This window comes from Enhydra lutris, unplaced genomic scaffold (assembly GCF_002288905.1).
Source record: "Enhydra lutris kenyoni isolate GAN:26980312 unplaced genomic scaffold, ASM228890v2 scaffoldscaffold79, whole genome shotgun sequence".
NCBI lineage: Eukaryota > Metazoa > Chordata > Mammalia > Carnivora > Mustelidae > Enhydra > Enhydra lutris.
This window is the reverse complement of record NW_019154163.1, coordinates 2,871,835-2,896,245: the sequence shown is the minus strand read 5'-3', so window position 1 is coordinate 2,896,245 and position 24,411 is coordinate 2,871,835. Positions and strand designations below refer to the sequence as shown.

The 24,411-nt window shown below is 36.4% G+C and overlaps 1 protein-coding gene across 3 annotated transcripts in view; it reads right to left on the bottom strand.

Moving 5' to 3' along the window:
• Positions 1 to 7,218: 7,218 nt before the first annotated feature.
• The window catches only part of LOC111160923 (bromodomain and WD repeat domain containing 3), a 229,435-nt gene continuing 212,242 nt past the window's right edge, over positions 7,219 to 24,411 (bottom strand). For all 3 annotated transcript variants that reach the window (XM_022524309.1, XM_022524311.1, XM_022524310.1), the window contains one exon: positions 7,219 to 8,008. In XM_022524309.1, the coding sequence (XP_022380017.1) occupies positions 7,254 to 8,008 (755 nt within the window). In that variant the 3' untranslated portion in view covers positions 7,219 to 7,253. The remainder of the gene's footprint in view (positions 8,009 to 24,411) is intronic.

Here is a 24,411-nt window from a genome sequence, read left to right as displayed (position 1 = left end):
TGTCAAAAGAATGAAATCTTGCCATTTGCAATGACATGGATGGAACTAGAGGGTATTATGCTAAGTGATATAAATCAGAGAAAGACAATTTCATGATTTCACTCATATGTGTAATTCAAGAAACAAAACGGAGGATTATAGGGGAAGACAGGGAAAAATAAAAGAAGATGAAACCAGAGAGGGAGACAAATCATAAGAGACTCTCAATCATAGGAGACAAACAGGGTTACTGAAGGGGAGGTGGGTGAGGGATGGGGTAATTGGGTGATGGACATTAAGGAGGGTACATCATGTCATAAGCACTGGGTATTATAAAAGAGTGATGAATCACTGAACTCTATTTCTGAAACTAATAGTAGAGTATATATTAATTAATTGAATTTAAATTAAAAAAATAGTGAAAAAAATGAGGGGTGCCTGGGTGGCTCAGTTGGTTAAGCATCTGCCTTTGGCTCAGGTTATGATCCCAGGGTCCTGGGATAGAGCCCCACATTGGGTTCCCTACTCAGCCGGGAGCCTGCTTCTCCCTCTCTCCCTCTGCCTGCTGCTCCCGCTACCTGTGCTCTGTCAAATAAACAAAAAAAAAATCTTTAAAAAAAAAGTTAAAAAGATGGTTTTACTGCCTTAAAATTACTTGACTACACAAAATTCTGAAATATAAATTAACATGTTGCTATATAAATTCTACTTAGGGTTGTATCACGATAAAAATAAACTGCAAAACACCCCTAAAAATAAATTCCACCAAGTAATATTAGTAACCTAAATCAAGCAATCTGAAATGTTTTGATTTCTTCATATATTTACCAGAAAATGTATTCTCTATAAAGAATCATAAAGATGCTGAGCAGGAAAGTTGGCAATTCAAAATTTATGCATTAATGAAAAGATACTAGCTTTTGAATTTTTAAAAAAGTATTCTCCAATATCAAATTAAACCTTGATTTGTTAATAATTAATAACTTAGATAAAATTATTAGGTATTTCTAATCTCTAGATGAAAGGTAATATGCTATTAAAGTAATTGTCACAGCTGGCAAATGAAAAAATTCTAAAGTTGCAGAGAAAGGAAAGAAAAAGAAAAAAAAATCCTCAAAACTTTGGGAAAACATTGGTACCATAAAAAGTTTATTTTATTTAATGATATATTTGGTTTTCCGGCAATATGTAGCATAAAGTATCTTTTAAATAGTAATATAAAAGCCCAAGATAGGAAATGTAAGTGTACGGGCTTAAATATCCTAAGAAAACCAACTCACAGGCTCAATATATATCGACTTCAATTATTTTGTGTATTTTTGGCAAGTAGCTTTAAATCATCAGGGACCTATAACAGAGAAAGAGGGTAGAGAGTACTTTGTTCTTGACCTTGTCAACTAGGAAAAAATGGTTCTTCTTCTGAATATTGCTAATAATAGCTTGTTATAAAAATTCTTTAAGAAACCTAGAGGTAAAGTCAGAAAACATCAAAGCCCACTAATAATTTTTAACATACACTTTTGTATCTTTAATAGTGTTACTTTTAACCAATCAAGCAACTAAACACAACAATCAAACAATATACCTTCGCCTCACTCTGCAAATATGAAAATTTGGGTTCCTTTCATAGCCACAGGACACCATGTAAGAAGGATGATATTTTTTCTAAATACCTTACTTCTTGATTCTGAATATGTAAAACAGACAATATATGTATAAAACATGCAGCCCAGTCTTTGGCCAGCTTACTTACCTTGAGCCAAGTGGAGTTCTTGCCACTGGGAAGAAAATTGTCAATGCATGAATTGATAAAATGTTCCTGTTAGGGCTTTCAATTTCTGGATCAAAAATTACCTTTCAGTTTACTTCTCTCCTTCCTTCGTGTACATTTATAATGTAATTAAGCCTCTGTGGGCAACACTACTATAAATAAAGATGCTATGGATTCACTGTTCAGTTGTTAAAACTTATAACCCATAAAGACATTAGAAATCTATTAATTTCAAAACAAAATGTTGACTAAAGCTTTGCAGGCTGTTATTTAATGCACCAAGCAGCCCACATTTAAAATGTCAAAACATTTATTACTTAAAAGTGACCCAAAGAATATCTACAACAACTAAGGCAAAAAAAAAAAGCCTTAACTTTCTATGATAAGCACCCTACATTTTCAAATAACAAATAGTAATAAGATATTATATTGCAAAGAAACAAAAAGGAAAGAACCGAAAGTTACATATTAAAATCTCTGAAGCTGAATAATGGAAACTCCTTCTTTCTTTCTTACTGTTAATTTATCTTCAGTACCTGAGTTAAAGCATAAAGCAGCAAGAGTGCAACTGATTCCAAACAACTTGGAATTTTATTGTAAACATCCCATAAAGAATGGCAACAAATTAATCCAGTTTTTGTCTTTGAAGATAATTGCTTATAATGACTGGTAACTGCCAAACAAAACATCTTTTATAAACCAAGCCAGTTAGTTTACCTTTCTTTACTGAATTTTAGTTTAATGGACATTTTGTCCATATATAATGTCACATCAACTATTAACTCAATGACTTTCCATCTTAAAATTTTATGGATACTAAGAACAAACATAAGGTACAGTTTTGTTAATACTTTGTAAGGGATTACAAAAGACAAAGATGGTAAGTTACAGGACAAAGAAATAAATTACTGATTGCCATCACCACAGTATTGTTTAAAGAATTAACATTTCTAGTACTGCCTAATGTGTATCTGGTGACATGTAAAAACACATTTCCCAACTGGGTTTCTAAATATTTTTGTATGTGATTTTAAAAGTCAATTACCAATGGTGATTACATGTATCAATAGTTTTATTTTTTAGAAAATACTTATCATGCTTTTATATGTCAAAGTCTCATATTATAAATTTAATTAATATAGGTATAAGAATAACAAATGGGCATACATATAAATAAACACACCTTAACTCTAAACTGCAGGGCCTTTCTACTGTACTTCTCCCATCAGTGAATCATAAATTGCCAGTCTTGTTGAAGTGTGTTAAATTAGGTGCAGTCTTTATTGCAGTAAGAGAAGTGAGGATAAAAGCAGGGATGATTGAAAAGAAAATAATCAAGGCTATATAAGAAATAAATTCTAGAAACTTGAGGGTAATTCATATTTCACAAAATATAGCACCATGAAAAAAATTAACTTTATATTAGAATTTAAACAAAACTTGGTAAACTTTGTAATTAAAACATAGTAAAGGAACTTTACTACGAGATAAAAATTTTAAAAAAGCATGAAAATATTTTCATACTAATTTTTAAAATAAGCCTTAAAAGTTATGATACTCTATTTTCAATAAAACTTTCATAAAGCCTCATGGTACCACAAAAATATTAAGGATGGGGTTAACATTTAAAACAGTGAATTTTAAGTGTCAAAAATTCTATTCCGTCCCCCAGAACTGAACTATATTCATTTTGGAACTCAGTATGTTAGGAATTGTTTAAAAGTTTGGATATCGAAATAAACTGAAAATTATACAGGATGTAAGTTTCCTTTTTGTGGATGTGAAAATTCCAACTTTAAAGATAAGTACCAGTTGGTAAATGTGCATAAAATAATTCCCAAGATATATAAGCAAGTAATAAAGGTGTTTATCACTACCACAAACATAAAAATTTTGAAAAATGCTCAAGTTTTTTCAAAAACTAAGAAGTGGCATTCACATTTTTTCTTTTCAATCACTCTGTTATTGTCTGATGACAACTTATAGGATTCCAACAAAACAATAAAATAGCAAATCACTCAAATTTCCTTCAAAGTATTACAAGGCCAAATTAGATATCTGAGCACACATTTGTGCATTATGAGATTTATGAATTTTACTCAATTTCTTAGCCTCTGGGTGAAACAAAGTGCTGTAAGGAGAATTCTAGCACAAGCCTGATCTCTGGGAAGGGAAACATTAAAAGAAACAAGTGTAAGAATAAAAAAAAAGATAAAGGGACACATGTATCTAATAAAAACCTAGTTTATCTAGAAGGCATAATGAAATGGATGATGAAGCAGTATATATACAGGCTAAGTGCTTTAAACAGAGGCAAAGACTGGTAGACTGTGAATACAGCTGTCTTCCATATAAAATATTGTTTTTTTTAATGTCCGAGACAAAGTGTGTCAAGTTGGGGAAAAGCTCTACACACACACACACACACACATACACACACACACACACACACACACACACACACACACACACATTTAGTCATTAAGCTGATAGGCTAGTGAATGTTTTGGAAAGCATCCTATTGCTGGAAGAGTTACACACAGCAATACAGAAGACACAATTCTGTTTTCATAAACAGAAACACATGCTAAGACCTTAAAGCTGGGAATTAAAAGATTATTAGCATTCATGAGAAATATTATAGTTCAGTGACTATTAATATCCAGCATAGGATTAGGTTTATACATATGTATGTTCTCATGGACCTAAATATAAGTTAATTTCTTAGCAATTCATTTAAGATTTAGACTTTTCTTCAAAATTTTCACCTCATTTCCTACTTGCTTTGCTATGCCTGAACCTGAAATTATTTAAAGGTACTCTAAAAAATTAAAGTGTACAATATTCAATGTGATACAAATTACAACACATTCACAGGAGGCGGCATTACAAACAAGCAAAGTATAAATTGGGGGAAGTGTTCAGATATAAAAGTAAAAATACTATCTTCCAAACTTTTATCTTCACACGTATTAAAATAATTTGCATGCAAACAGAAAATAATCTGTTCGTTTTGTAATAAATGGTAAATATGATCATCTAACATACCCTGGTCACTTTTAAATCCTAATAACTGAAATCAACATTATAGCAAAATGCTGTTCACTAGTATTTTCACAGTATTTCACTACATATAAAATGTGCTTAAAAATGTCTTCAGCCTTATTCTAATTATCTAAACCTAGAAAATCTTGACATATGGGAAATAAATGTGGCATTTTTATTTTTCAAAATAAATTATAAATAAAGCTTGAGATAGCTAAAATCACACAAACAGCGATTCCTCTACATTTGAAGGGATCAGCTCTTCATAGAAGAATGTCAACATAAAAATTTCACACTAAAAGGATACAAGTAATACACATTTGAGTATATCCATGAATTTAAGTAACTATGTTACTTTGATTAGGGTAAGTCAAAGTGTTATTGATTCTAGGAAAACACAGGCACAAATTTAGTCCAAATGCCCATGAGACGAATAATTAAAATAGTGTATTTTAGCAAAAATCAAATGCAGAGTTTCAAATGTGAATGTTTTTGAATTTATAGTATGGTTAAAAGTGTCAGCTGAGTTTAACCAGCAGTAGTTTTGGTTTAGTGAAAAACAACAACAATAACAACAACACTACAACAACAAAAAAATCAGCTTGATCTACTATTCAGTAACAGAAGTTAGTGCCATTAACAATTCACAACAATACTTTCTTAAAGCCTGAACATCATTTCTACTGCAAGTGAAAATTGCTTAAAGTTGTTAGTACAGGAACAACCCCCACCTGACCCAAACAAAAGAGCAAAGTTATGTGTGTACTCCTTCCTTTGCACTTAAGGATTTTCAGATGCATAAAATGACTGGAAACATGAAACAAACACATTAGGTTAAGAAATATCCTGGGATTATTAGGCATACATTAAGAAGTTTCTTTTATCTCCAAAGTCTGATCTAAGTGCAACAAATCTGCTGTTATAATAACAGAGATTAATATTATCCCACTCACCAAAACAAATTAGTGAATTTGAAATTTCTCAAATTTGAGGACTAAAATTCATCTTGGAACTCAAGCTCATTTACAGAATCATGTGCACTCTACTGCTGTAAACAAGATCGTAAGGGTTTTAAAGATTTTTTTAATATATAAAATAATGACTAGAATATCAGTGTGCATTGTAATGAGGTTCTTTTCTAAAATATTATAATAGAAGAACCCTTTGGAATGGTATGAGCAAACTTATTAAAATTGTCTCAAAATATTTGCTAGCCAAAACATTCCAATTCAAACTAGCTGCTTTGTTACATTTTAAAATTCAAATGAAAACCAATCACTCATAGCTGTTAAGTAGCAAGTGGTAGCAGAGATACATAAGCAGTAGACCAAGTCTACTTACACAGGTATGTACTAAGAAAAGCCTAAAGTATAGCATACTACACTTATGAAAGTTTGTTAATTACAACTATTAATTTGAGAGCCAATACAATTATTAACAACCTCTCAGCTTAAAACATATGAGTATTCATTCCTACCAAGCTTGTTCAATTTTTTTTTAGTCAGTAATGAAAAACAGCATCTATTTTCCTTAACATTTCCAGTAGTTGTAGTTAATAGAGGTAGCTGAGCTACTATTCAAAGAAGTTAATCTTTGTGGATGAGGATTTTTTTCAAATGTTTAAGTTGTTCTTTAAACTACACAAGTTCTGTTAATGCAATAAAATATAATAGGAAAAAGAAAATGGATGCAAGAAACTTTTGCATTTGGCACCTTGTCTAGATTGATACCTCAAATACTCTTTTTTAATAAAGTTAATGCAAACATCAGGACACATCACAAAGATTTGCTACATATTTACAAGGCACCAACCCTTTCTCACCTTTAACATGAATTAAGCAAATCAATGAAAAGCATATCAAGTTCCCCCCACCCCCAAAAAACTGTAGTATAAATATATACTTCAGTTCAGTACAATTCATGAAAGTTTGGCCTGGGAAGAGTAAAATAATCCAGATCGTTCTTACAATATAGAAACTGTAAACATTTAATAGCTGCCTATAGGATTGGTGTACTGTGCAAAAGTTATTATTACTGGGTACAAGAATCAAAATGGCAAAAACAAACTATATAAAACTCTGTAAGAAGGTGCTATACTTCTGTGATACAAAAGCAAAAGAGGGATATTCAATTGAGATAAAAATGTCATGCTACTCCTAAGAAGCTGAATGCTCCTTTAATGTAGTAAATCTGTAGTGTGTTTGTGATGTGTTGTGTGTGTGTGTGTCTATATGTGGGCAGAATTTTTTTTAATTTAAGGCCTAATGAGTAAGGCTTGTTTGAACAAATGAAGTGTGGAGATCAAAAGTCTTGAAACAAATGTATACTGGCATAATGGAAAAGCACCAATGTGAAAGGAAGCAGAAGTCCCCACACAACTTGCTTTGTAGATTTCCTAGTAAATTCCCTGCAGTAGAAGGCCATTGAATTTTTTAAATTACTCTAAATTTATTAACTGTTAATAATTCCATCCCATGAGATGGCTAACCCTGGCTTTTTCTGTCATTTTACGCACTCTGCCTGATCTGGATGTACCAAGATTCAGAGGATCTTCAGTGGACACAAAATTGTCATTATCAGAATCATCATTATATAAAACAGTCCTCCTGCCTTGGTTTCTTGTTTTAATTCGAGGCAGTCTACTGAAACGTCCTGAAAACATTGTATCAAATTCATCATCTGCAATACGTGCACGTTTGGCTCTGGTGGCTCCTCTAGAAGCACCTCTTCCTCCTCTCCCTCTCCCTCTCCCTCTAGTGGCACCTGCACCTCTTCCTCGACCTCCTCGTCCCCTGCCTCCTCTTCCTCGGCCTCCTCTACTCCATCTACCCCATCTTCCCCATCTGCCCCTTCCTCCTGTGCCTCTTGTCTTCCAGTTTCTTTTCCCATTGGCATACTGCTTTCTTAGTTTTCTTTTAGGCCTGGTTTGTATGAATTTGCTATAGTCATGGTCTCCATCTATGTAATCTTGATCTGTTCTGGAAGTTGATTCAGAATCAGAATCAGAACCACAGGTACTTTCAGAACTTAAACTGGATCCTAACTCTCCACTCTCTGAGGAGGACAAATGTGATTTCTCCTTTGTTTCTTTTTTCTCTTTCTCTTCTCTTCCCATGTTTTCATCTTCTTCTGATGCACTAAGTAGTTTTCTTTTGATTCCTGTCCGAGGCTCTCTGCCATCACCATTTGTAAGGGGTCCATCAAGGGAGTGATCTAAATGAAGATGAATAATTTTTTGAAGTTAAGCTTTGACATTGAAGATAGTTATTTAAATTCAAAAGTAAAATAAAAATTCTATCAAACGGGGCACCTGGGTGGCTCAGTGGGTTAAAGCGTCTGCCTTCGGCTCAGGTCATGATCCCAGGGTCTTGGGATTGAGCCCTGCATTGGGCTCTCTGCTCAGCAGGGAGCCTGCTTCCCTCTCTCTCTGCCTGCCTCTCTGCCTACTTGTGATCTCTGTCTGCCAAATAAATAAATAAAATTAAAAAAAATACTTAGCACCCAAAGATAGACGGGATAAAGTAATGGAGAATATTGGAATATAGATTAAAATCTGTTAAAAATGGAAGATACTAATGTTCTGAGTTTTGTCTGATTGTGTTTTGGGGGGTGCAGGGAGGAGAGTATGGAGGGATAATAGGTGGTGAAGAAGCTGGGCAGAAATTTCAAGGGCTTGAACTCTATATAAAGAATTATGTAAGAACATGTATCAGAATAATTTCATTCGTTCAATGAATATTTACTGTTACCTACTATATTGCCCGAAGTTTTAAATGTGGCAATAATGAGACAAAGTCCTTGCTCTTTGAATTTATATTTTAGCGGGGAAAGCATGATAGACAATGAAATAAATTAAAAAAATACAATTTCAAGTAATGACACATGATATAAAGAAAAAAGAGAAGAGAATTAAAAAATCTCGTGTATACATGGTGGATATTTTAGATAAGAAAGACTTTCATGTAGAGGTAGTATCTGAGAAAAGAACTGAATGAAATAAGATCTGGGAAAAGAACATTCCATTGGAGGAAAACCCACTGTAACTGGAATGGAAGAAAAAACAGAGTGGAAGGAGATAACTGCTGGCGATGAAGGGTTTTAGAACAAGAAAATGACAGGATATGATTTATATTTTTTAAAGAGCACTATGGTTCTTGTACATAGAACAAATTATGGAAGGGATTAGAAGCAGAGACCAGTTGGGAGACCACTGCAACTGTCTGGATAAGACATGATGAGGGATGTACCAAGAGAGGTGATGAGGAGTGATTAGATTTGGAGTGATTCCTTCTAGAGGAGCCATCAGAAACAACCTTTTATTTTTAAAGTCTGAACTAACAGGAATTGCTGATGGATTGGATATCAAGTGGTAAGCACAGAATGAAGGTTAACTCCGGGGTTTTATGGCCTGAGAAAATGGTTGAATGGTAAAGATATTTTGCTAAGTTGGAGAATACTGAAAGAGGAATAGGTTTAAGCAGTCTGGTAGAAAAAAAAAATCAAGATTCCAGTTTTAAATACTACTAGAGTTCCAAGTAAAGACAATTAATAAAAAAAAAGAAAAAGAAAAAAAGCAGGTAGATATATACCTGTCTAGTGATCAGGGCAGACTCATTTAGAGGTAGAGATATAATTTTGGAAAATTTCAGTAAGAGATAACATTTAGGGTCAAGAGAACTGAGGGTACTTATTAAGAGAGCAAACAAAGAAAGAGAATGTGACCGATGACAGACTTGGGATATTCCAGCATCTAAAGATAAAGAACAACTGGCAAAGATAATTGAGAAGGAACAGCTAGTGAGGTAGGACAATAACAGGAGTGGACTGAAAAGCTTGGTAGGAGCAAAGATTAGGGTTGTATGTGAAGCATAGTAACAAGATTAGTTTAACAGTCTAGATGTTATAGACTGGATTGTGTTCTTCTCTCAAAAAATATACATATTGGTTTTGAAGAAGATGGCAGTGGAGTAGGAGAACCCTAGGCTCATCTTGTCTCACAAACACAACAAAAACAATCAAATCATCCTAATAACTGCAGAAATCAATACTAAAGCTGACAGAACAAACTCCACAACTGAAGGGAGAGAAGAGGCCATATTAAATTTGGTAGGAAGTATGCAGATGTGACTTAGGAGAGAAATGGATAATGGGCACTGCACAGGGGAGGGAGCTGCAGTCACAGAAAAGGGTGTGAGAGAGAGCAGAACACACAGGGGAATGCACAAGGAGAATATTTACCCAAAGCCACTGGCTTGGAACATGAGAGGGGCCGATTTTCATGAGTTCTTAAAACTAGTGAGGCTTAAAACTCACAATTTTAAAAGTTAGTAGGCTTGGCTGGGACAAAGCCCTGAGGGCACTGCTCTGCTCTTGGAGGGAGAAGGCAGGCAAACAACCTGGGAACAGAACATGGAAATAGTGATTTGAAGGATATGTGGGACATACAGGAAGGAGATTATTCAATCTCCTTGGAGGGCTTTCCTGAGAGGCAGCTTTCATATAGAGATGCCTCTCCAGAAACAAAGGAGTGGGCCAGAGCCATTTTCCTCCAGTAACCCTCAGCATAAACACAGAGCTACCAGTGGGAAACAGTGTAGCCCTGACAATAGCTAATTAACTTGCTTATACCAAGTCTCATACCCCTGCACTGGTATTGCCCATCTTAGTCAAGTTTGCCTCAGTCCCAGCATGTGCACCCATCCCCCAGAATCTCAGCACAAGCCCCTACCACACCACGTCTCTAAAGCTTGTTGCAGTTTTAAAGGTCATCAGGATTATCTGGGATAGAGCCTGGGGGGCACTGTACTTCTGGAGAGAAGTTAGGCAAAAAAACCTGGAGGTGTACAGTTTGAAAACAGAAAACTAGAAAATGCTTGGGGCACACAGGTGGGAGATTATTTGCTCTTCTCAGAGTGCTTCCCTGAGAGGCAGCATTCATGGAGACTGCTCTCAGGGAATGAGAGCTGACTGGTACCATTTTTCTCCCCTGCTCCTCAGCATAAACAGAGCCAGCTGCAGGAAACACCACAGCACATATACTGGCTGCCTAACATGGTTACACTAAGTCCCACACCCCAGCTTTCTGATGAGACTGCCCTTCTCAGTCAAGCTTGCTCCAGTACCAGCATGGTGGGCTCCTCCCTCAGAAGATCAGCAGAAACCCCTGCCCAAACCATGTATCCCTACAAGAGTTTTACAGGGCTTCAGTTGGAGTAGAAATAGTATCAGGTCTCATTTGATAAGCAGACCAGAGCACAGTAGTTAAAGCTCACCACAGTAGTTAAAGCCAAGGAACAAATACTGTACACGGCAAGCAAGGAGAGCCTCTGCAGGCGACTGGCCTGAAGGACAGAGCAATCAAAACACAACAGCAGAGCATACAAAGAACATAGCAAAGAGAAATCTCAGAAGTGACAGGTACTAGAAACTAAATGACTGTTTCTTCATAAAGCCATTAATTTCAGGAGCAGGAAACATACTGGTTTTCCTAACACACAGAAGAAGGCAGAAACCTAGACAAAATGCCAAGATGGAGGACTTCATCCCAAATGAAACAACAAGAAAAGATCACAGCCAGAGATCTAATTAAAGCAGATATAAGTAATATGCCTGGTCCAGAATTTAAAGTAACAATCATATGGATACTCACTGGGCTTCAGAAAAGAATGGGAGACATCAAGAAGATACTTGTCACAGAGATAAAAGAGTTAAAAAACAGTCAGAAATGAACAATGCTATAAATGAAATTGGAACATGATGCAATGACAACCAGGCTGGAAGAAGCTGAGGAATGATTTAGTGATATAGAAGACAAAATAATGGAAAATAATGAAGCTGAACAATATACAGAGAGAATTATGTAATATGAGAATAAACTTAGGGGACTTAGTGATTCTATCAAATGTATAATCATTCTTATTATATGAGTCTCAGAAGAAGAAGAGATAAAAGGAGGCAGAAAATTTATTTCAAGAAGTAATAGCAGAAAACTTCCCTAATCTGGGAAAGAAAACAGACATCCAGGCCAGGAGAAAAGAGAACCCCCATCAAAACAAATCAGGCCAATACCAACACATATTGTAATTAAACTGGCAAAATCTAGTGATAGAGAAAAAATATCTTTTTTTTTTAAAGATTTTATTTATTTATTGGACAGAGAGAGATCACAAGTAGGCAGAGAGGCAGGCAGAGAGAGAGAGGAGGAAGCAGGCTCCCCACCAAGGAAAGAGCCTGATGTGGGGCTCGATCCCAGGACCCTGGGATCATGACCCGAGCCGAAGGCAGAGGCTTTAACACTCTGAGCCACCCAGGCGCCCCTAGAGAAAAAAATCTTAAAAGCAGCAACACTAAATAAACCCTTAACTTACAAGGAAGACCCATAAGGCTGGATGGAGATTTCTCAATAGGAACTTGGCAAGCCAACAGTAAGTGACATGATATATTCAATTTGCTGAATGGGAAAAATCTGCAGCAATGAACACTATCCAGTAAGGCTGTTACTCAGAATAGAGGAGACATAAAGAGATTCCCAGATAACCAAAAACTAAAGGAATATGTGACCATGAAACCAGCCCTGAAAAAAAATATTAAAGGGGAATCTTGGCATGGAAAGGAAGGACCAAAAGTGACAAAAACTAGAAAGGAACAGAGAAAATCTCCAGATACATTGACAAAACAAGTAATAAAATGGCACTAAATACATGTATATCAATGATTACTCTGAATGTAAAAGGACTAAACACTCCAATCAAAAGACACAGGCTGTCAGGAGGCAAAAAAAAAAACCCAAAAACACAAAAACAAGCAACATTAAAAAAACAAAACAAAACAAAACAGAACAAAACCAAAAAACCAAACAGACAAGAGCCATCTATATGCTGTCTATAAAAGAATGATTTTAGGGGCGCCTGGGTGGCTCAGTGGGTTAAAGCCTCTGCCCTCGGCTCAGGTCATGATCCTGGGGTCCTGGGATCGAGCCCCGCGTCGGGCTCTCTCCTTGGTGGGGAGCCTGCTTCCTCCTCTCTCTCTCTGCCTGCCACTCTGCCTACTTGTGATCTCTCTCTCTCTGTCAAATAAATAAAATCTTAAAAAAAAAAAGAGAGAATGATTTTAGACATACAAACACCTGCAGATCTAAAGTGAGTGGATGGTGAAACATTTATGACACAAATGCATGTCAATAATTAGATGGAGTAGCAATATTTATAACAGATAAACTAGATTTTAAAACAAAGACTGTAAGAAATGAAGAAGGCTATATATCATAATAAAGCAGACAACACAAGAAGATGTAACAATTGCAAATATTTATATGCCTAATATGTGATCACCGAAATATATATAACAATGAATAACAAACATAAGGAGATTAATAATAACACAATAATAGGAGGGGGCAAAAATACTCCATTTATATCGATGGACAGATAATATAAATAGAAAATCAACAAGGAAACAATGGCTTTGAGTGCTACACTGATTAAGATGGAGTTAACAAATATATTCAGAATACTCCATCCTAAAACAGCAGAATATTCTATCTTTTCAAGTGTACATGGGACATTCTCCAGAATAGATCACGTCCTACATCACAAATCAGGCCTCAACAAATACGATAATACTGAGATCACACTTTGCATCTTTTCTGAATACAATGCTATGAAACTTGTCAAGCACAAAAAAAAAAGTGGAATGACCACAAATAGATGAAGTTTAAACAACATGCTACTAAACAATAAATGGTTCAACTAGGATATTAAACAAAATGTATAAAAACAAATGAACATGAAAACACAAAACTACAATACAAAACATTTGGGATATAGCAGAAGCAGTCCTAAGAGGGAAGTATATAGCAGTATATGCCTACCTCAAAGCAAGAAAAATCTCAAAGAAACAACTTAATCTTACATCTAAAGGAGTGAGAAAAACAACAAATGAAGCTTAAAGCCAGATAATGAAAGAAAATAATAAAGTTTAGAGCAGAAATAAATCATACAGAACAAAGAAAACAGTGTAACTGATCAATGAGACCAGGAGCTGGATCTCTGATAAAATCAAGAAAGCTGAGAAACCCCTAGGCAGGCTTAATCAAAAAGAAAAGAAAGGACCCAAATACGTGAAGTCACAAATGAGAGAGGAGAAATAACAACCAACGCCACAAAAATACAAAAAATTGTTAAAAGAATATAATGAAAAGCTATAATTCAAAAATTGGACAACCTGAAAGAAATGGATAAATTCCTAGAAACATATAAACTACCAAAACTGAAACAATAAGAAATAGAAATCCTCAACAGAACAATAACCTGCAAAGAAACTGAATCAGTAATCAAAAATCTCTGAACAACTAAAAGCCAGGACCAGATGGTTTCATAGGTGAATTCCATAAAATATTTACAGAAGATTTAATACCTATCTTCAATCTATTCCAAAAATAAGAAAGGAAAGAACACTCAAATTCATTTGATGATACCAGGATTACCCAGATTCCATAACGAGAGGAAGACTCTACTAAAAAAGAGAACTGTAGGCCAATATTGATGAATATAGATGCAGACATTCTCAATAAAATAGTAGCAAACTATTTTATACAACAATACATTAAATACATACAATAGATTAAATACAACAATAGATAAAAAGAATGATTCACCACAATAATGGGATTTATTCTTGGGTTGCAAGAGTGGTTTAAGATTTGCAAAAAAATCAGCATGATACACAACATTAATAAAGGCAAGGATAAGAACCATATGATCATCACAATATATTCAGAAATAGTATTTAACCGAGTACCATATCATGATAAAAATGCTCAATGAAGTAGGTTCAGAGGGAACATACCTCAACATAATAAAGGTGATATATGAAAAACCCAGAGCTAGTATCATTCTCACTGGGGGAAAAGCTGAGAGCTTTACCTCTAAAGTCAGGAACAAGACAGGGATGTCCACTCTCACTATGCTTATTTAACATAGTACTGGAAATCCTAGCCCTAGCAATCAGACAACAAAAAGAAATAAAAGGCATACGGATAAGCAAGGAAGAAGTAAAACTTTCACTATTTGCAGATGACATGGTATCATATATACTAAACCCAAAAGACTCCACCAAAAAAACTGCTAGAACTGATGAACAAATTTAGCAAAACTTCAGGACACAAAATCAATGTACAGAAATCTGTTGCATTTCTCTAAACCAATAATGAAGCAGCAGAAAGAAAAATTAAGAAAATGATTCCTTATATAACTGCACCAAAACTATGATACTTAGGTATAAACATAATCAAAGAGTTGAAAGACCTGTCATCTAAAAACTATACATCACTGATGAAAGAAATTAAAGATAACACAAGGAAATGGAAAGACACTCCATACTCATGGAACAGAAGAACAAATACTGTTAAAATGTCTTTATTACCCAAAGCAATCTACATATTTAATGTAATCCCTATCAAAACATCAATAGCATTTTTCACAGAGCTAGAATTAATAACACTAAAATTTCTATGGACCTCAAAAGACCCCAGATAGGCAAAGCAATCCTGAAAAACAAAAGCAAAGCTGGAGGCATCACAGTTCTGGAATTCAAGTTACATCACAAAGCTGTAATGATGAAAACAGTACGGTTCTGGCACAAAAACAGACACATAGATCAATGGAACAGAATAGAGAACCAGGAAATGAACCCACAATTATATGGCCAATTAATCTTCAACAAGAGGGGAAAGAATATACAATGAGTAAAAGACAATCTCTTCAAAAATGGTGCTGGGAAAACTGGACAGCGACATGAAAAATAATGAACCTGACCCACTTTCTTACATCAAACACAAAAGTAAATTCAAAATGGATGAAAGACTTAAATGAAAGACAGGAAACCATTAACATCCTATAGGAGAACATAGGCAGTAGCCTCTTTGACATTGGCCATAGCAATTTCTTTCTAGATAGATCTTCTGAGGCAAGGGAGATAAAAGCAAAAATAAACTACTGGGACTTGATCAAAATTAAAAGCTTCTGGGGGTGCCTGCGTGGCTCAGTCAGTTAAGCACCTGCCTTCGGCTCAGGTCATGATCCCAGGGTCCTGGGATTGAGCCCCACACTGGGCTCCCTCCTCAGCTGGGAGCCTGCTTCTCCCTCTCTGTTGCTCCCCCTGCTTGTGCTCTCTCTCTCTCAAATGAATAAATATCATTAAAAAATAAAAATGAAAAACTTCTGCACAGCAAAGGAAACAATCAATAAAACTAAAAGGCAAACTACAGAATGGGATAATATATTTGCAAATGACATATCTGATAAAGGTTTGGTATCTAAAATACATAAAGAAGTTATAAAACTCAACATCCTAAAAACAAATAATCCAATTTAAAACTGGACAGAAAAAAATAAATAAATAAAACTGGACAGAAGACATGAATAGATATTTTCCAAAGAAGATATACAGATGGCCAATGGACACATGAAAAGATGTTCAACATCACTCATTATCAGGGAAATACAAATCAAAACTACAATAAGATATCACCACACATCTGTCAGAATGGCTTAAAGCCAACCAGAGAGGAAACAACACATGTTTGTGAGGGTGTGAAGAAAGGGGAATCTTCTTACATCACTGGGTAGGAATGATAACTGAGGCAGCCACTATGGGAAATAGTATGGAGGTTCCTCAAAAAGTTAAAAAACGCAACTACCCTATGATCCAGCAACTGCACTACTAGGTATTTACTCAGAGAATACCAAAATACTAATTCAAATACATGCCCTCCCATGTTTATACCAATATTATCTACAATAGCCAAATTATGGAAAGAGCCCAGATGTCCATTGACAAATGAATGAAGATGTGGTATACATAAACAATAGAATATTACTCATGTGGTGGCATAAATGGAGCTAAAGAGTATTATGCTAAGTGAAATAAGTCAAAGAAAGATAAATGCCATATAATTTCACTCATATGTGGACTCGAAGAAACCAAACAAATGAGCACAGGGGGAAAAAAAAAGCGAGAAGCAACCTAAGAAAAAGAATTTTAACTGTTCAGAACAAACTAATGGTTATCAGAGGAGAGGTTGTTGGGAGGTGGGTTAAATAGGTCATGGGGATTAAGGAGTGCACTTGTGTTGAGCACCAACTATTGTATGGAAGCGCTGAACTGCTGTATTGTATACTTGAAACTAATATAAAACACTGTATGTTAACTAACTAGACTTTAAATAAAAACTTTAAAAAGTTATATATGCTAAAGTCCTATGCCCCAGTGTGTCTGTATTTGGATACATATTCTATAAGGAAGTCATTAAAATTAAATGAAGTCTTTTTTTTTTTTAAGATTTTATTTATTTATTTGACAGAGAGAGATCACAAGTAGACAGAGAGGCAGGCAGAGACAGAGAGAGAGAGGGAAGCAGGCTCCCTGTCAAGCAGAGAGCCCGATGTGGGGCTCGATCCCAGGACCCTGAGATCATGACCTGAGCCGAAGGCAGCGGCTTAACCCACTGAGCCACCCAGGCGCCCCAAAATTAAATGAAGTCTTAAGTGTAGGTGTTAAAGTACTAGAATTGTTGTCCTTAAAAGAAAAGGAAGAGAGCAGAGCTCACTCTCTCTTCCTGTCTGTGGATATACAATGAAAAAGTCATGTGATGACACATCAAGAAGGCAGCAATCAGCAAGCTAGGAAGAGAGTCCTGAACAGATACTCAGCTGCCACCCTGATCTTAGAATTTGAGCCTCCAGAACTGTGAGGAAATAAATGTTTGTTGTACGTATATGAAAAAGTGCAAATCAAAACTTCAATGAGATATCACCTCTCACCTAACAGAATTGTTAAATTCAATAATACAAGAAACAACAAGTGTTGGCAAGGATATAGAGTAAGAGGAACACTTGTGCACTGTTTTTAGGAATGCAAACTGGTGCAGCCACTCTGAAAAACAGCATGGAAGTTCCTCAAAAAGTTAAAAATAGAACTACCCTATGATCCAGCCATTGCACTACTAGGTATTTATCCAAAGAATACCAAAATATTAATTCAAAGGGATATATGCACTCTTACATTTATTGCAGCACTATTTATAACAGCCAAATTATGAAAAGAGCCCAATTGTCCATTGATACATGAATGGATAAAGAAGGTGTTCTGTGTGTGTGTGTGTGTGTGTAATGGAATATTCATCAGCCATAAAAAGTGAAATCTTACATCTACCATGACATGGATAGAGCTAGAGGGTATAATGATACACAAAACAAGTCAGTCAAAGATAACTAAAGACCATATAATTTCACTCACATGTGGGATGTAAGAAACAAAATAAATGAGCAAAGGAAAAAAGAGATAAAAAAAACCAGGAGACATTTTTAACTATGGAAAACAAACTGATGGTTACCAGAGGGTGAAGGATGGGTGAGATAGGTGAAAGGGATTAAAGAGTACACTTATTATGATTAGCACTGAGTAATGTATAGAATTCTTGAATCACTATATTATATACCAAAAACTAATGTAACATTGTATGTTAACTATACTGGAATTAAAACAGAAAACTTCATATAAAAAAAGAGAAAAAAAAGACAAGAGGAAAGATGAGTTTGGGAAGATGATGGAGTAGGAGGACCCTGAGCTCACCCTATCCCATGTTTTCAGTAGATTATCATCCATGTCCAAGTCAATAAATGGGAGAGTGATCCAAAGATGGGGAGAACAAACTCCACAACTAAATACAGAGAAGAAGCTGCATCCGAAAGGTTAGGAATATCATAAATGTGGGGGAAGCTGCTAGAGGAGAGAGCTATGTGAGTAGAGATGACAGAGAAATGGGCCCTCACACCAAGGAGCTCACATAGGGAAGACTGATCCCCATGTTTGGCTTTGAAAACCAGAGGGCCTGAATTTCTGTGTTTGTTTAACCACTGGGACTTGGGAGCCTGGAGCTTTAACAACACTGGGCAACTTTGGAGGGTGAGTGATACCTGGCTAGTTGCCCTTAAAGAGATAGCAGCCTGCACCAGAAGGCAACATAAAAATGGCAGTTTACATAACCGTGGGGGCAAAAAGGAGACCTGTTCATACCGATTTTGGAGCATGTTGGGGGACTTCTCCAAAAACAAGAGAGCTGGCAGGTGCTGTTTTCCTCCCCTGTTCTCTAGCATAAACAATGGGCCATGTGCACGAGGTGGGCTGCACAGATACTTGCTACCTAGCCCACTAGCAGTGCACCAAGCTCACAAGTTCTCCTGAAGACTTGCCCACTCCAAGGCTGCTGGCCTGGACCCTTGACTAAGGGCAAATTTTGTTAATGTTGTGGGGACCCACACAGCCACCAGGTGCACAGCTGCCAAGCTCTGCCCTGTTGCCTGGCCATCCTGGGACACAGACATCGTGACACACCTAGCCACCCTGATGCATGGACCCAGCTGCTGTAGCACCTCAGGATTTTGACTTAAAACTAAAAACTAGTAGCCCAGCACAAATTCTGCTAACAACCCTGCCATGCCCCTACTTCCCTGGTAGGCATATTCCCCAGAGCTGGCCTGCCTGGTCCCACTAATACCACAGAGAGCAGGCACAGCCCAGAAAAAGCAGAGAGTCAGTTCAGATGACTGCATTGAAAGGGAAAGTGACTCAGACATGACAGCAAGGCATAAACAACACACAAAGGATACTCTCATGAAGGGATAGGTTCTGGTGAACAGGAGACTCTGCACTGAAGGTGCTCTTCTTCATAAAGTCACTACTTTCAAGAGCAAAAGACACAGATGACTTTCCTAACTCATAGATACAGACACAGAGAGGCAGACAAAATGAAGATAAAGAGAAATTTACCCCAAATGAAAGAAGAGGACAGGCCATGGCCAGAGACTGAAGTGAACTCTAAATAACATGCCTGATAGAGAATTTAAAGAAACCATCATAAGAATCCTCACAGGACTTGAGAAAAAAGTGAAAGACACAAATGAGAACCTTAACACAGAGATAAGGAAGAACATAGCAGAGATAAAGGGTACGATAAACAAAATGAGAAACACTCTTGATGGAATGAAGAGAACAGAAGAAGCAGAGGAACAAATGAGTAACCTAGAAGACGCAATAATGTAAAGTATTAAAGCCAAACCAAAGACAGAGAAAAGAATACGCAAAATGAGGATAGATATAAGGAACTCACTGACTCATCCCCAACAAGACCAACAAAAGCAGATCTATACCAAGACATATTGTAATTAAATTGGGAAAATACAGTGATAAAGAGAAAATTTTTAAGTCATCAAGACAAGATAGTAACATAGGAGGGAAAACCCCTATGACTAGCAGGAGATTTTTCAACAGAAGGGAGTGGAATGATTATTCAAAGTGTAGAATGGAAAAAATCTACAGCCAAGAGTACTCTATCTAGCAAGGGTATCATTCAGAAAAGAAGAAGAGGTAGAGTTTCCCTTTCAAGAACTAAAGGAGTTTATAACCATTAAACCAGCCCTACAAGAAATATTTAAGGGGACTCTGAGTATAAGGGAGAGACCAAAAGTTACAATATAAAGGTAGGAAACATTAAGGCACTAAAGATGAATATTTCTGTGAAAATATCAGGAAAGGAACTCACAAGATAAAAGGATATATAACAACATGTATTTAAAGCATGGGGAGAGGAGTAAAGAATGATTTCAAACTTAAGGATTACCAACTTAATATACACTCCTATATATAGAAGAGGTTACATATAAATGTACTGGTAACCATATATTAAAAACCTCTAATAAATGTGCAAAGAATAAAGAGAAATATATCACTAAAAAATCAGCAAAACATGAAAGAGAAAGACAAAAAAGGATCAGAGAAAATCTTCAGAAACAACTATAAAACAAGTCATAAAATGTTACTAAATACATACCAATCTAGAATTACTCTGAATGTAAATGAACTAAAAAATGTTAAAATCAAAATACACAAGGTGACAGAAAGGATTAAAAAAATGAGATCCATCTACAAGGTGCCTATGATGAGATTCATTTTATGTGTTTATTTGCTTATTTATCTATATTTGGGGGGTTATTTCGTATTTTATTGGATTGATGTACATTTCACCATTTCTGAGACATAAAGGTAACATAGGACTAAGAATGTAGAATGGAAAAGGGAGAGAGGCCATCCACAAATTTGACTAAACTAGAAAGGTACATACTTTTTTGGGTTGGAATCTAGAGATAAACCTGCTCAAAACTGAAAGGAGGTCTTTGGTTTCTATCAAAAATCTTCTAAAGTCTCTATGAATACAAGGGCCAACTTATGGAAAAGTACCCAAATGGCACAAAACCCCATTAGGCAGGAGAAATGGGCAGGACAGAAGGATATGGGCTGCGGGGGCAGCTGGTCTGCAACACGGACGGACAGCTGAGTTGGAGGCCATGGCTCGGGCCCCGGAGCTGGAGGTAGGAGCAAGCTGTGAAGAAGTCTATAGACAGAGGTTAGTACATTCACCCAAAGCCTGGGCTTCCCAGTCAGTCTCCAGGATACAGATGCTTTCCTCAAACAAGGGAGATTCATTTTAGACCTAAAGGTACATGCATACTGAAATTAAAGGGATGGAGAAATAGCTATCATACAAATGTATGTCAAAAGAAAGCCAAAGTAGAGATACTTATAAAGAACAAACTAGTTTTAAAACAAAGACTGTTAGAAGAGACCAAGGACACTAGCAGATGAAGAGTTCAAAAAGAATATAAAACAATTGTAAATATTTATACATCTAACATAGGAACACCCAAATATATACAACAATTAATAACAAACATAAAGCAACTAATTGATAATAATACAACAATAGTAGGGGACTTTAATAGCACATTTACATGAATGAACAGATCCTTTAAACAGAAAATCAAATAGGAAATAATGGCTTCGAATGACATATTGAAACAGATGGATTTAACACATATATTCAGAACATTCTATCCTAAGATAGCAGAATACACATTCTTTTCAGGTGTACATGAACTGTCTCCAGAATAGATGATGCATTAGGCCACAAAAGAAGCCTAAACAAGTTCAAGAAGATCAAAGTCATACCATGCATCTTTTCTGACCATAATGCTGTGAAACTAGAAGTCAACTACAAGAAAAAAGACCACAAATATATGGAGGTCAAATAGAATGGTACTAAACAATGCATGGTCAACTAGGAAATTAAGAAGAAATAAAATATATATGGAAACAAATGAAAATGAAAACAGAATGGTCAAAAACCTGTGGAATGCAGCAAAATTGGTCCTAAGAGGGAGGGTAATAATAATATATGCCTACCTCAAGGTGAAAGAAAAATCTTAAACAACGTACCCTTATACCTAAAGGAGCTAGAAAAAGAAAAACAAAACCTATAGCCAGCAGAAAGAGAGAAATAGCAAAGATGAGAGGAAAAATAAATGATACAGAAACTAAAACAATAACAGAACAGATCAATAGAACCAGGAGCTGGTTGTTTGGAAAAAAAAAAAAAAATCAATAGAATTGGTAAATCTCTAGTTAGACTTAAGATGAAAAAAGGATAAAGGACTCAAGTAAAATCACAATTAGAGAGGAGAAATAACACCCAACACCACAGAAATACAAACAACCATAAGAGAACACTATGAAAAACTATATATACCAACAATATACCAACTGAACAACCCTGGAAGAAATGCATACATGCTTAGAAACATATAAACTATCACAAGCAAAACATGAAGATATAGAAAATCTGGACACACTAAAACCAGCAAAGAAATTGAATCAGTAATCAAAAACACGGAAGAAACAAAAGTCCAGAGCCAGAAGGCTTCACAGGAGAATTCTACGAAACAGTTAACAAGAGTTAACACTCATTCTCTTCTAACTACTCCAAAAAATATAAAAGGAAGGAAAACTTCCAACTTCATTCTATGAGGCCAGCTTTACCCTGATACCAAAACTAGATAAAGACACCACTTATAATGGCATTACAAGCCAATACAATACATTTGATGAACATAGATGCAAAAATCCTCAACAAAATAGGAGCAAACTGAATCCAACAATTAATTAGAAGAATCATTCACCATCATCAGGTGGGTTTTATTTATGGGTTGCAAATGTAGTTCAACATTCACAAATTAATGTGATATATGACATCAATTAGAGAAAGGATAAGAACCATATGATTATTTCAATAGACACAGAAAAAGCATTTGACAAAGTACAACATCCATTCATGATAAAAACCTTCAATAAAGTAGGTTTCAAGGGAACATAACTCAACATCATAAAGGCCATATATGAAAAACCCACAGATAAAATCATCCTTAATATGGCAAAACTAAGAGCTTTTTCTCTAAGGTCAGGAACAAGACAAGGATTGTCCACTCTCACCACTTTTATTCAACATAGTACTGGAAGTCCCAGACAAAGCCATCAGATAACAAAATGAAATAAAATTCATCCAAATAGGGAAGGAAGAAATAAAACTTTCACTATTTGTTGATGACATGATACTGTATACAGAAAACTTGAAAGACTCCACACACATACACACACATACAAAAGTGCCAGAACTGATAAACAAATTTAGTAAAGTCACAGGATCAAAACATCAATGCACAGAAATCTGCTTCATTTCTATATATCAATAATGAAGCAGCAGAAAGAAAAATTAAGAAAACAATTTCACTTACAATTACTTAGGAATAAACCTAACCAAAGAGGTGAAAGACCTTTACTATAAAAACTACAAAACGCTGGAGGAGTCAAGATGGCTGAGAAGTAGCAGGCTGAGACTACTTCAGGTAGCGGGAGATCAGCTAGATAGCTTATCTAAAGATTGCAAACACCTACAAATCCAACGGGAGATCGAAGAGAAGAAGAACAGCAATTCTAGAAACAGAAAATCAACCACTTTCTGAAAGGTAGGACTAGCTGAGAAGTGAATCCAAAGCGACGGGAAGATAGACCACGGGGGGAGGGGCCGGCTCCCGGCAAGCGGCAGAGCAACAGAAAACAAAATCAGGACTTTTAAAAGTCTGTTCCGCAGTGGGACATCGTTCCAGAGGCTTAACTGGGGTGAAGCCCACGTGGGGTCAGCGTAGCCTCAGGTCCCACAGGGTCACAGAAGGATCGGGGTGTCTGAGTGTCGCAGAGCTTACAGGTATTAGAATGGGGAAGCCAGCTACAGAGACAGAGCCAAGGAGTGAGCTCTAAGCTCGGGGTTACCTTGAACCGGTCGCAGGCTCGGTCAGTTTGGAGCGTGGCCCGAGGCCAGCGTGACGGGAGTAATTGGGCGCTGTTCTCCGAGGGCGCACTGAGGAGTGGGGCCCCGGGCTCTCGGCTCCTCCAGGCTGGAGACCGGGAGGCCGCCACCTTCATTCTGGTCCTCCGGAACTCTATGGAAAGCGCTCAGGGAACAAAAGCGCCCGAAAGCAAACCCGAGCGGATTACTCAGACAGGCCCCGGGTAAGGGCGGTGCAACTCCGCCTGGGGCAAAGACACTTGAGAATCACTACAACAGGCCCCTCCCCCAGAAGATCAACAAGAAACCCAGCCAGGACCAAGTTCACCTACCAAGGAGTGCAGTTTCAATACCAAGGAGAGCAGCGGAATTCCAGAGGAGG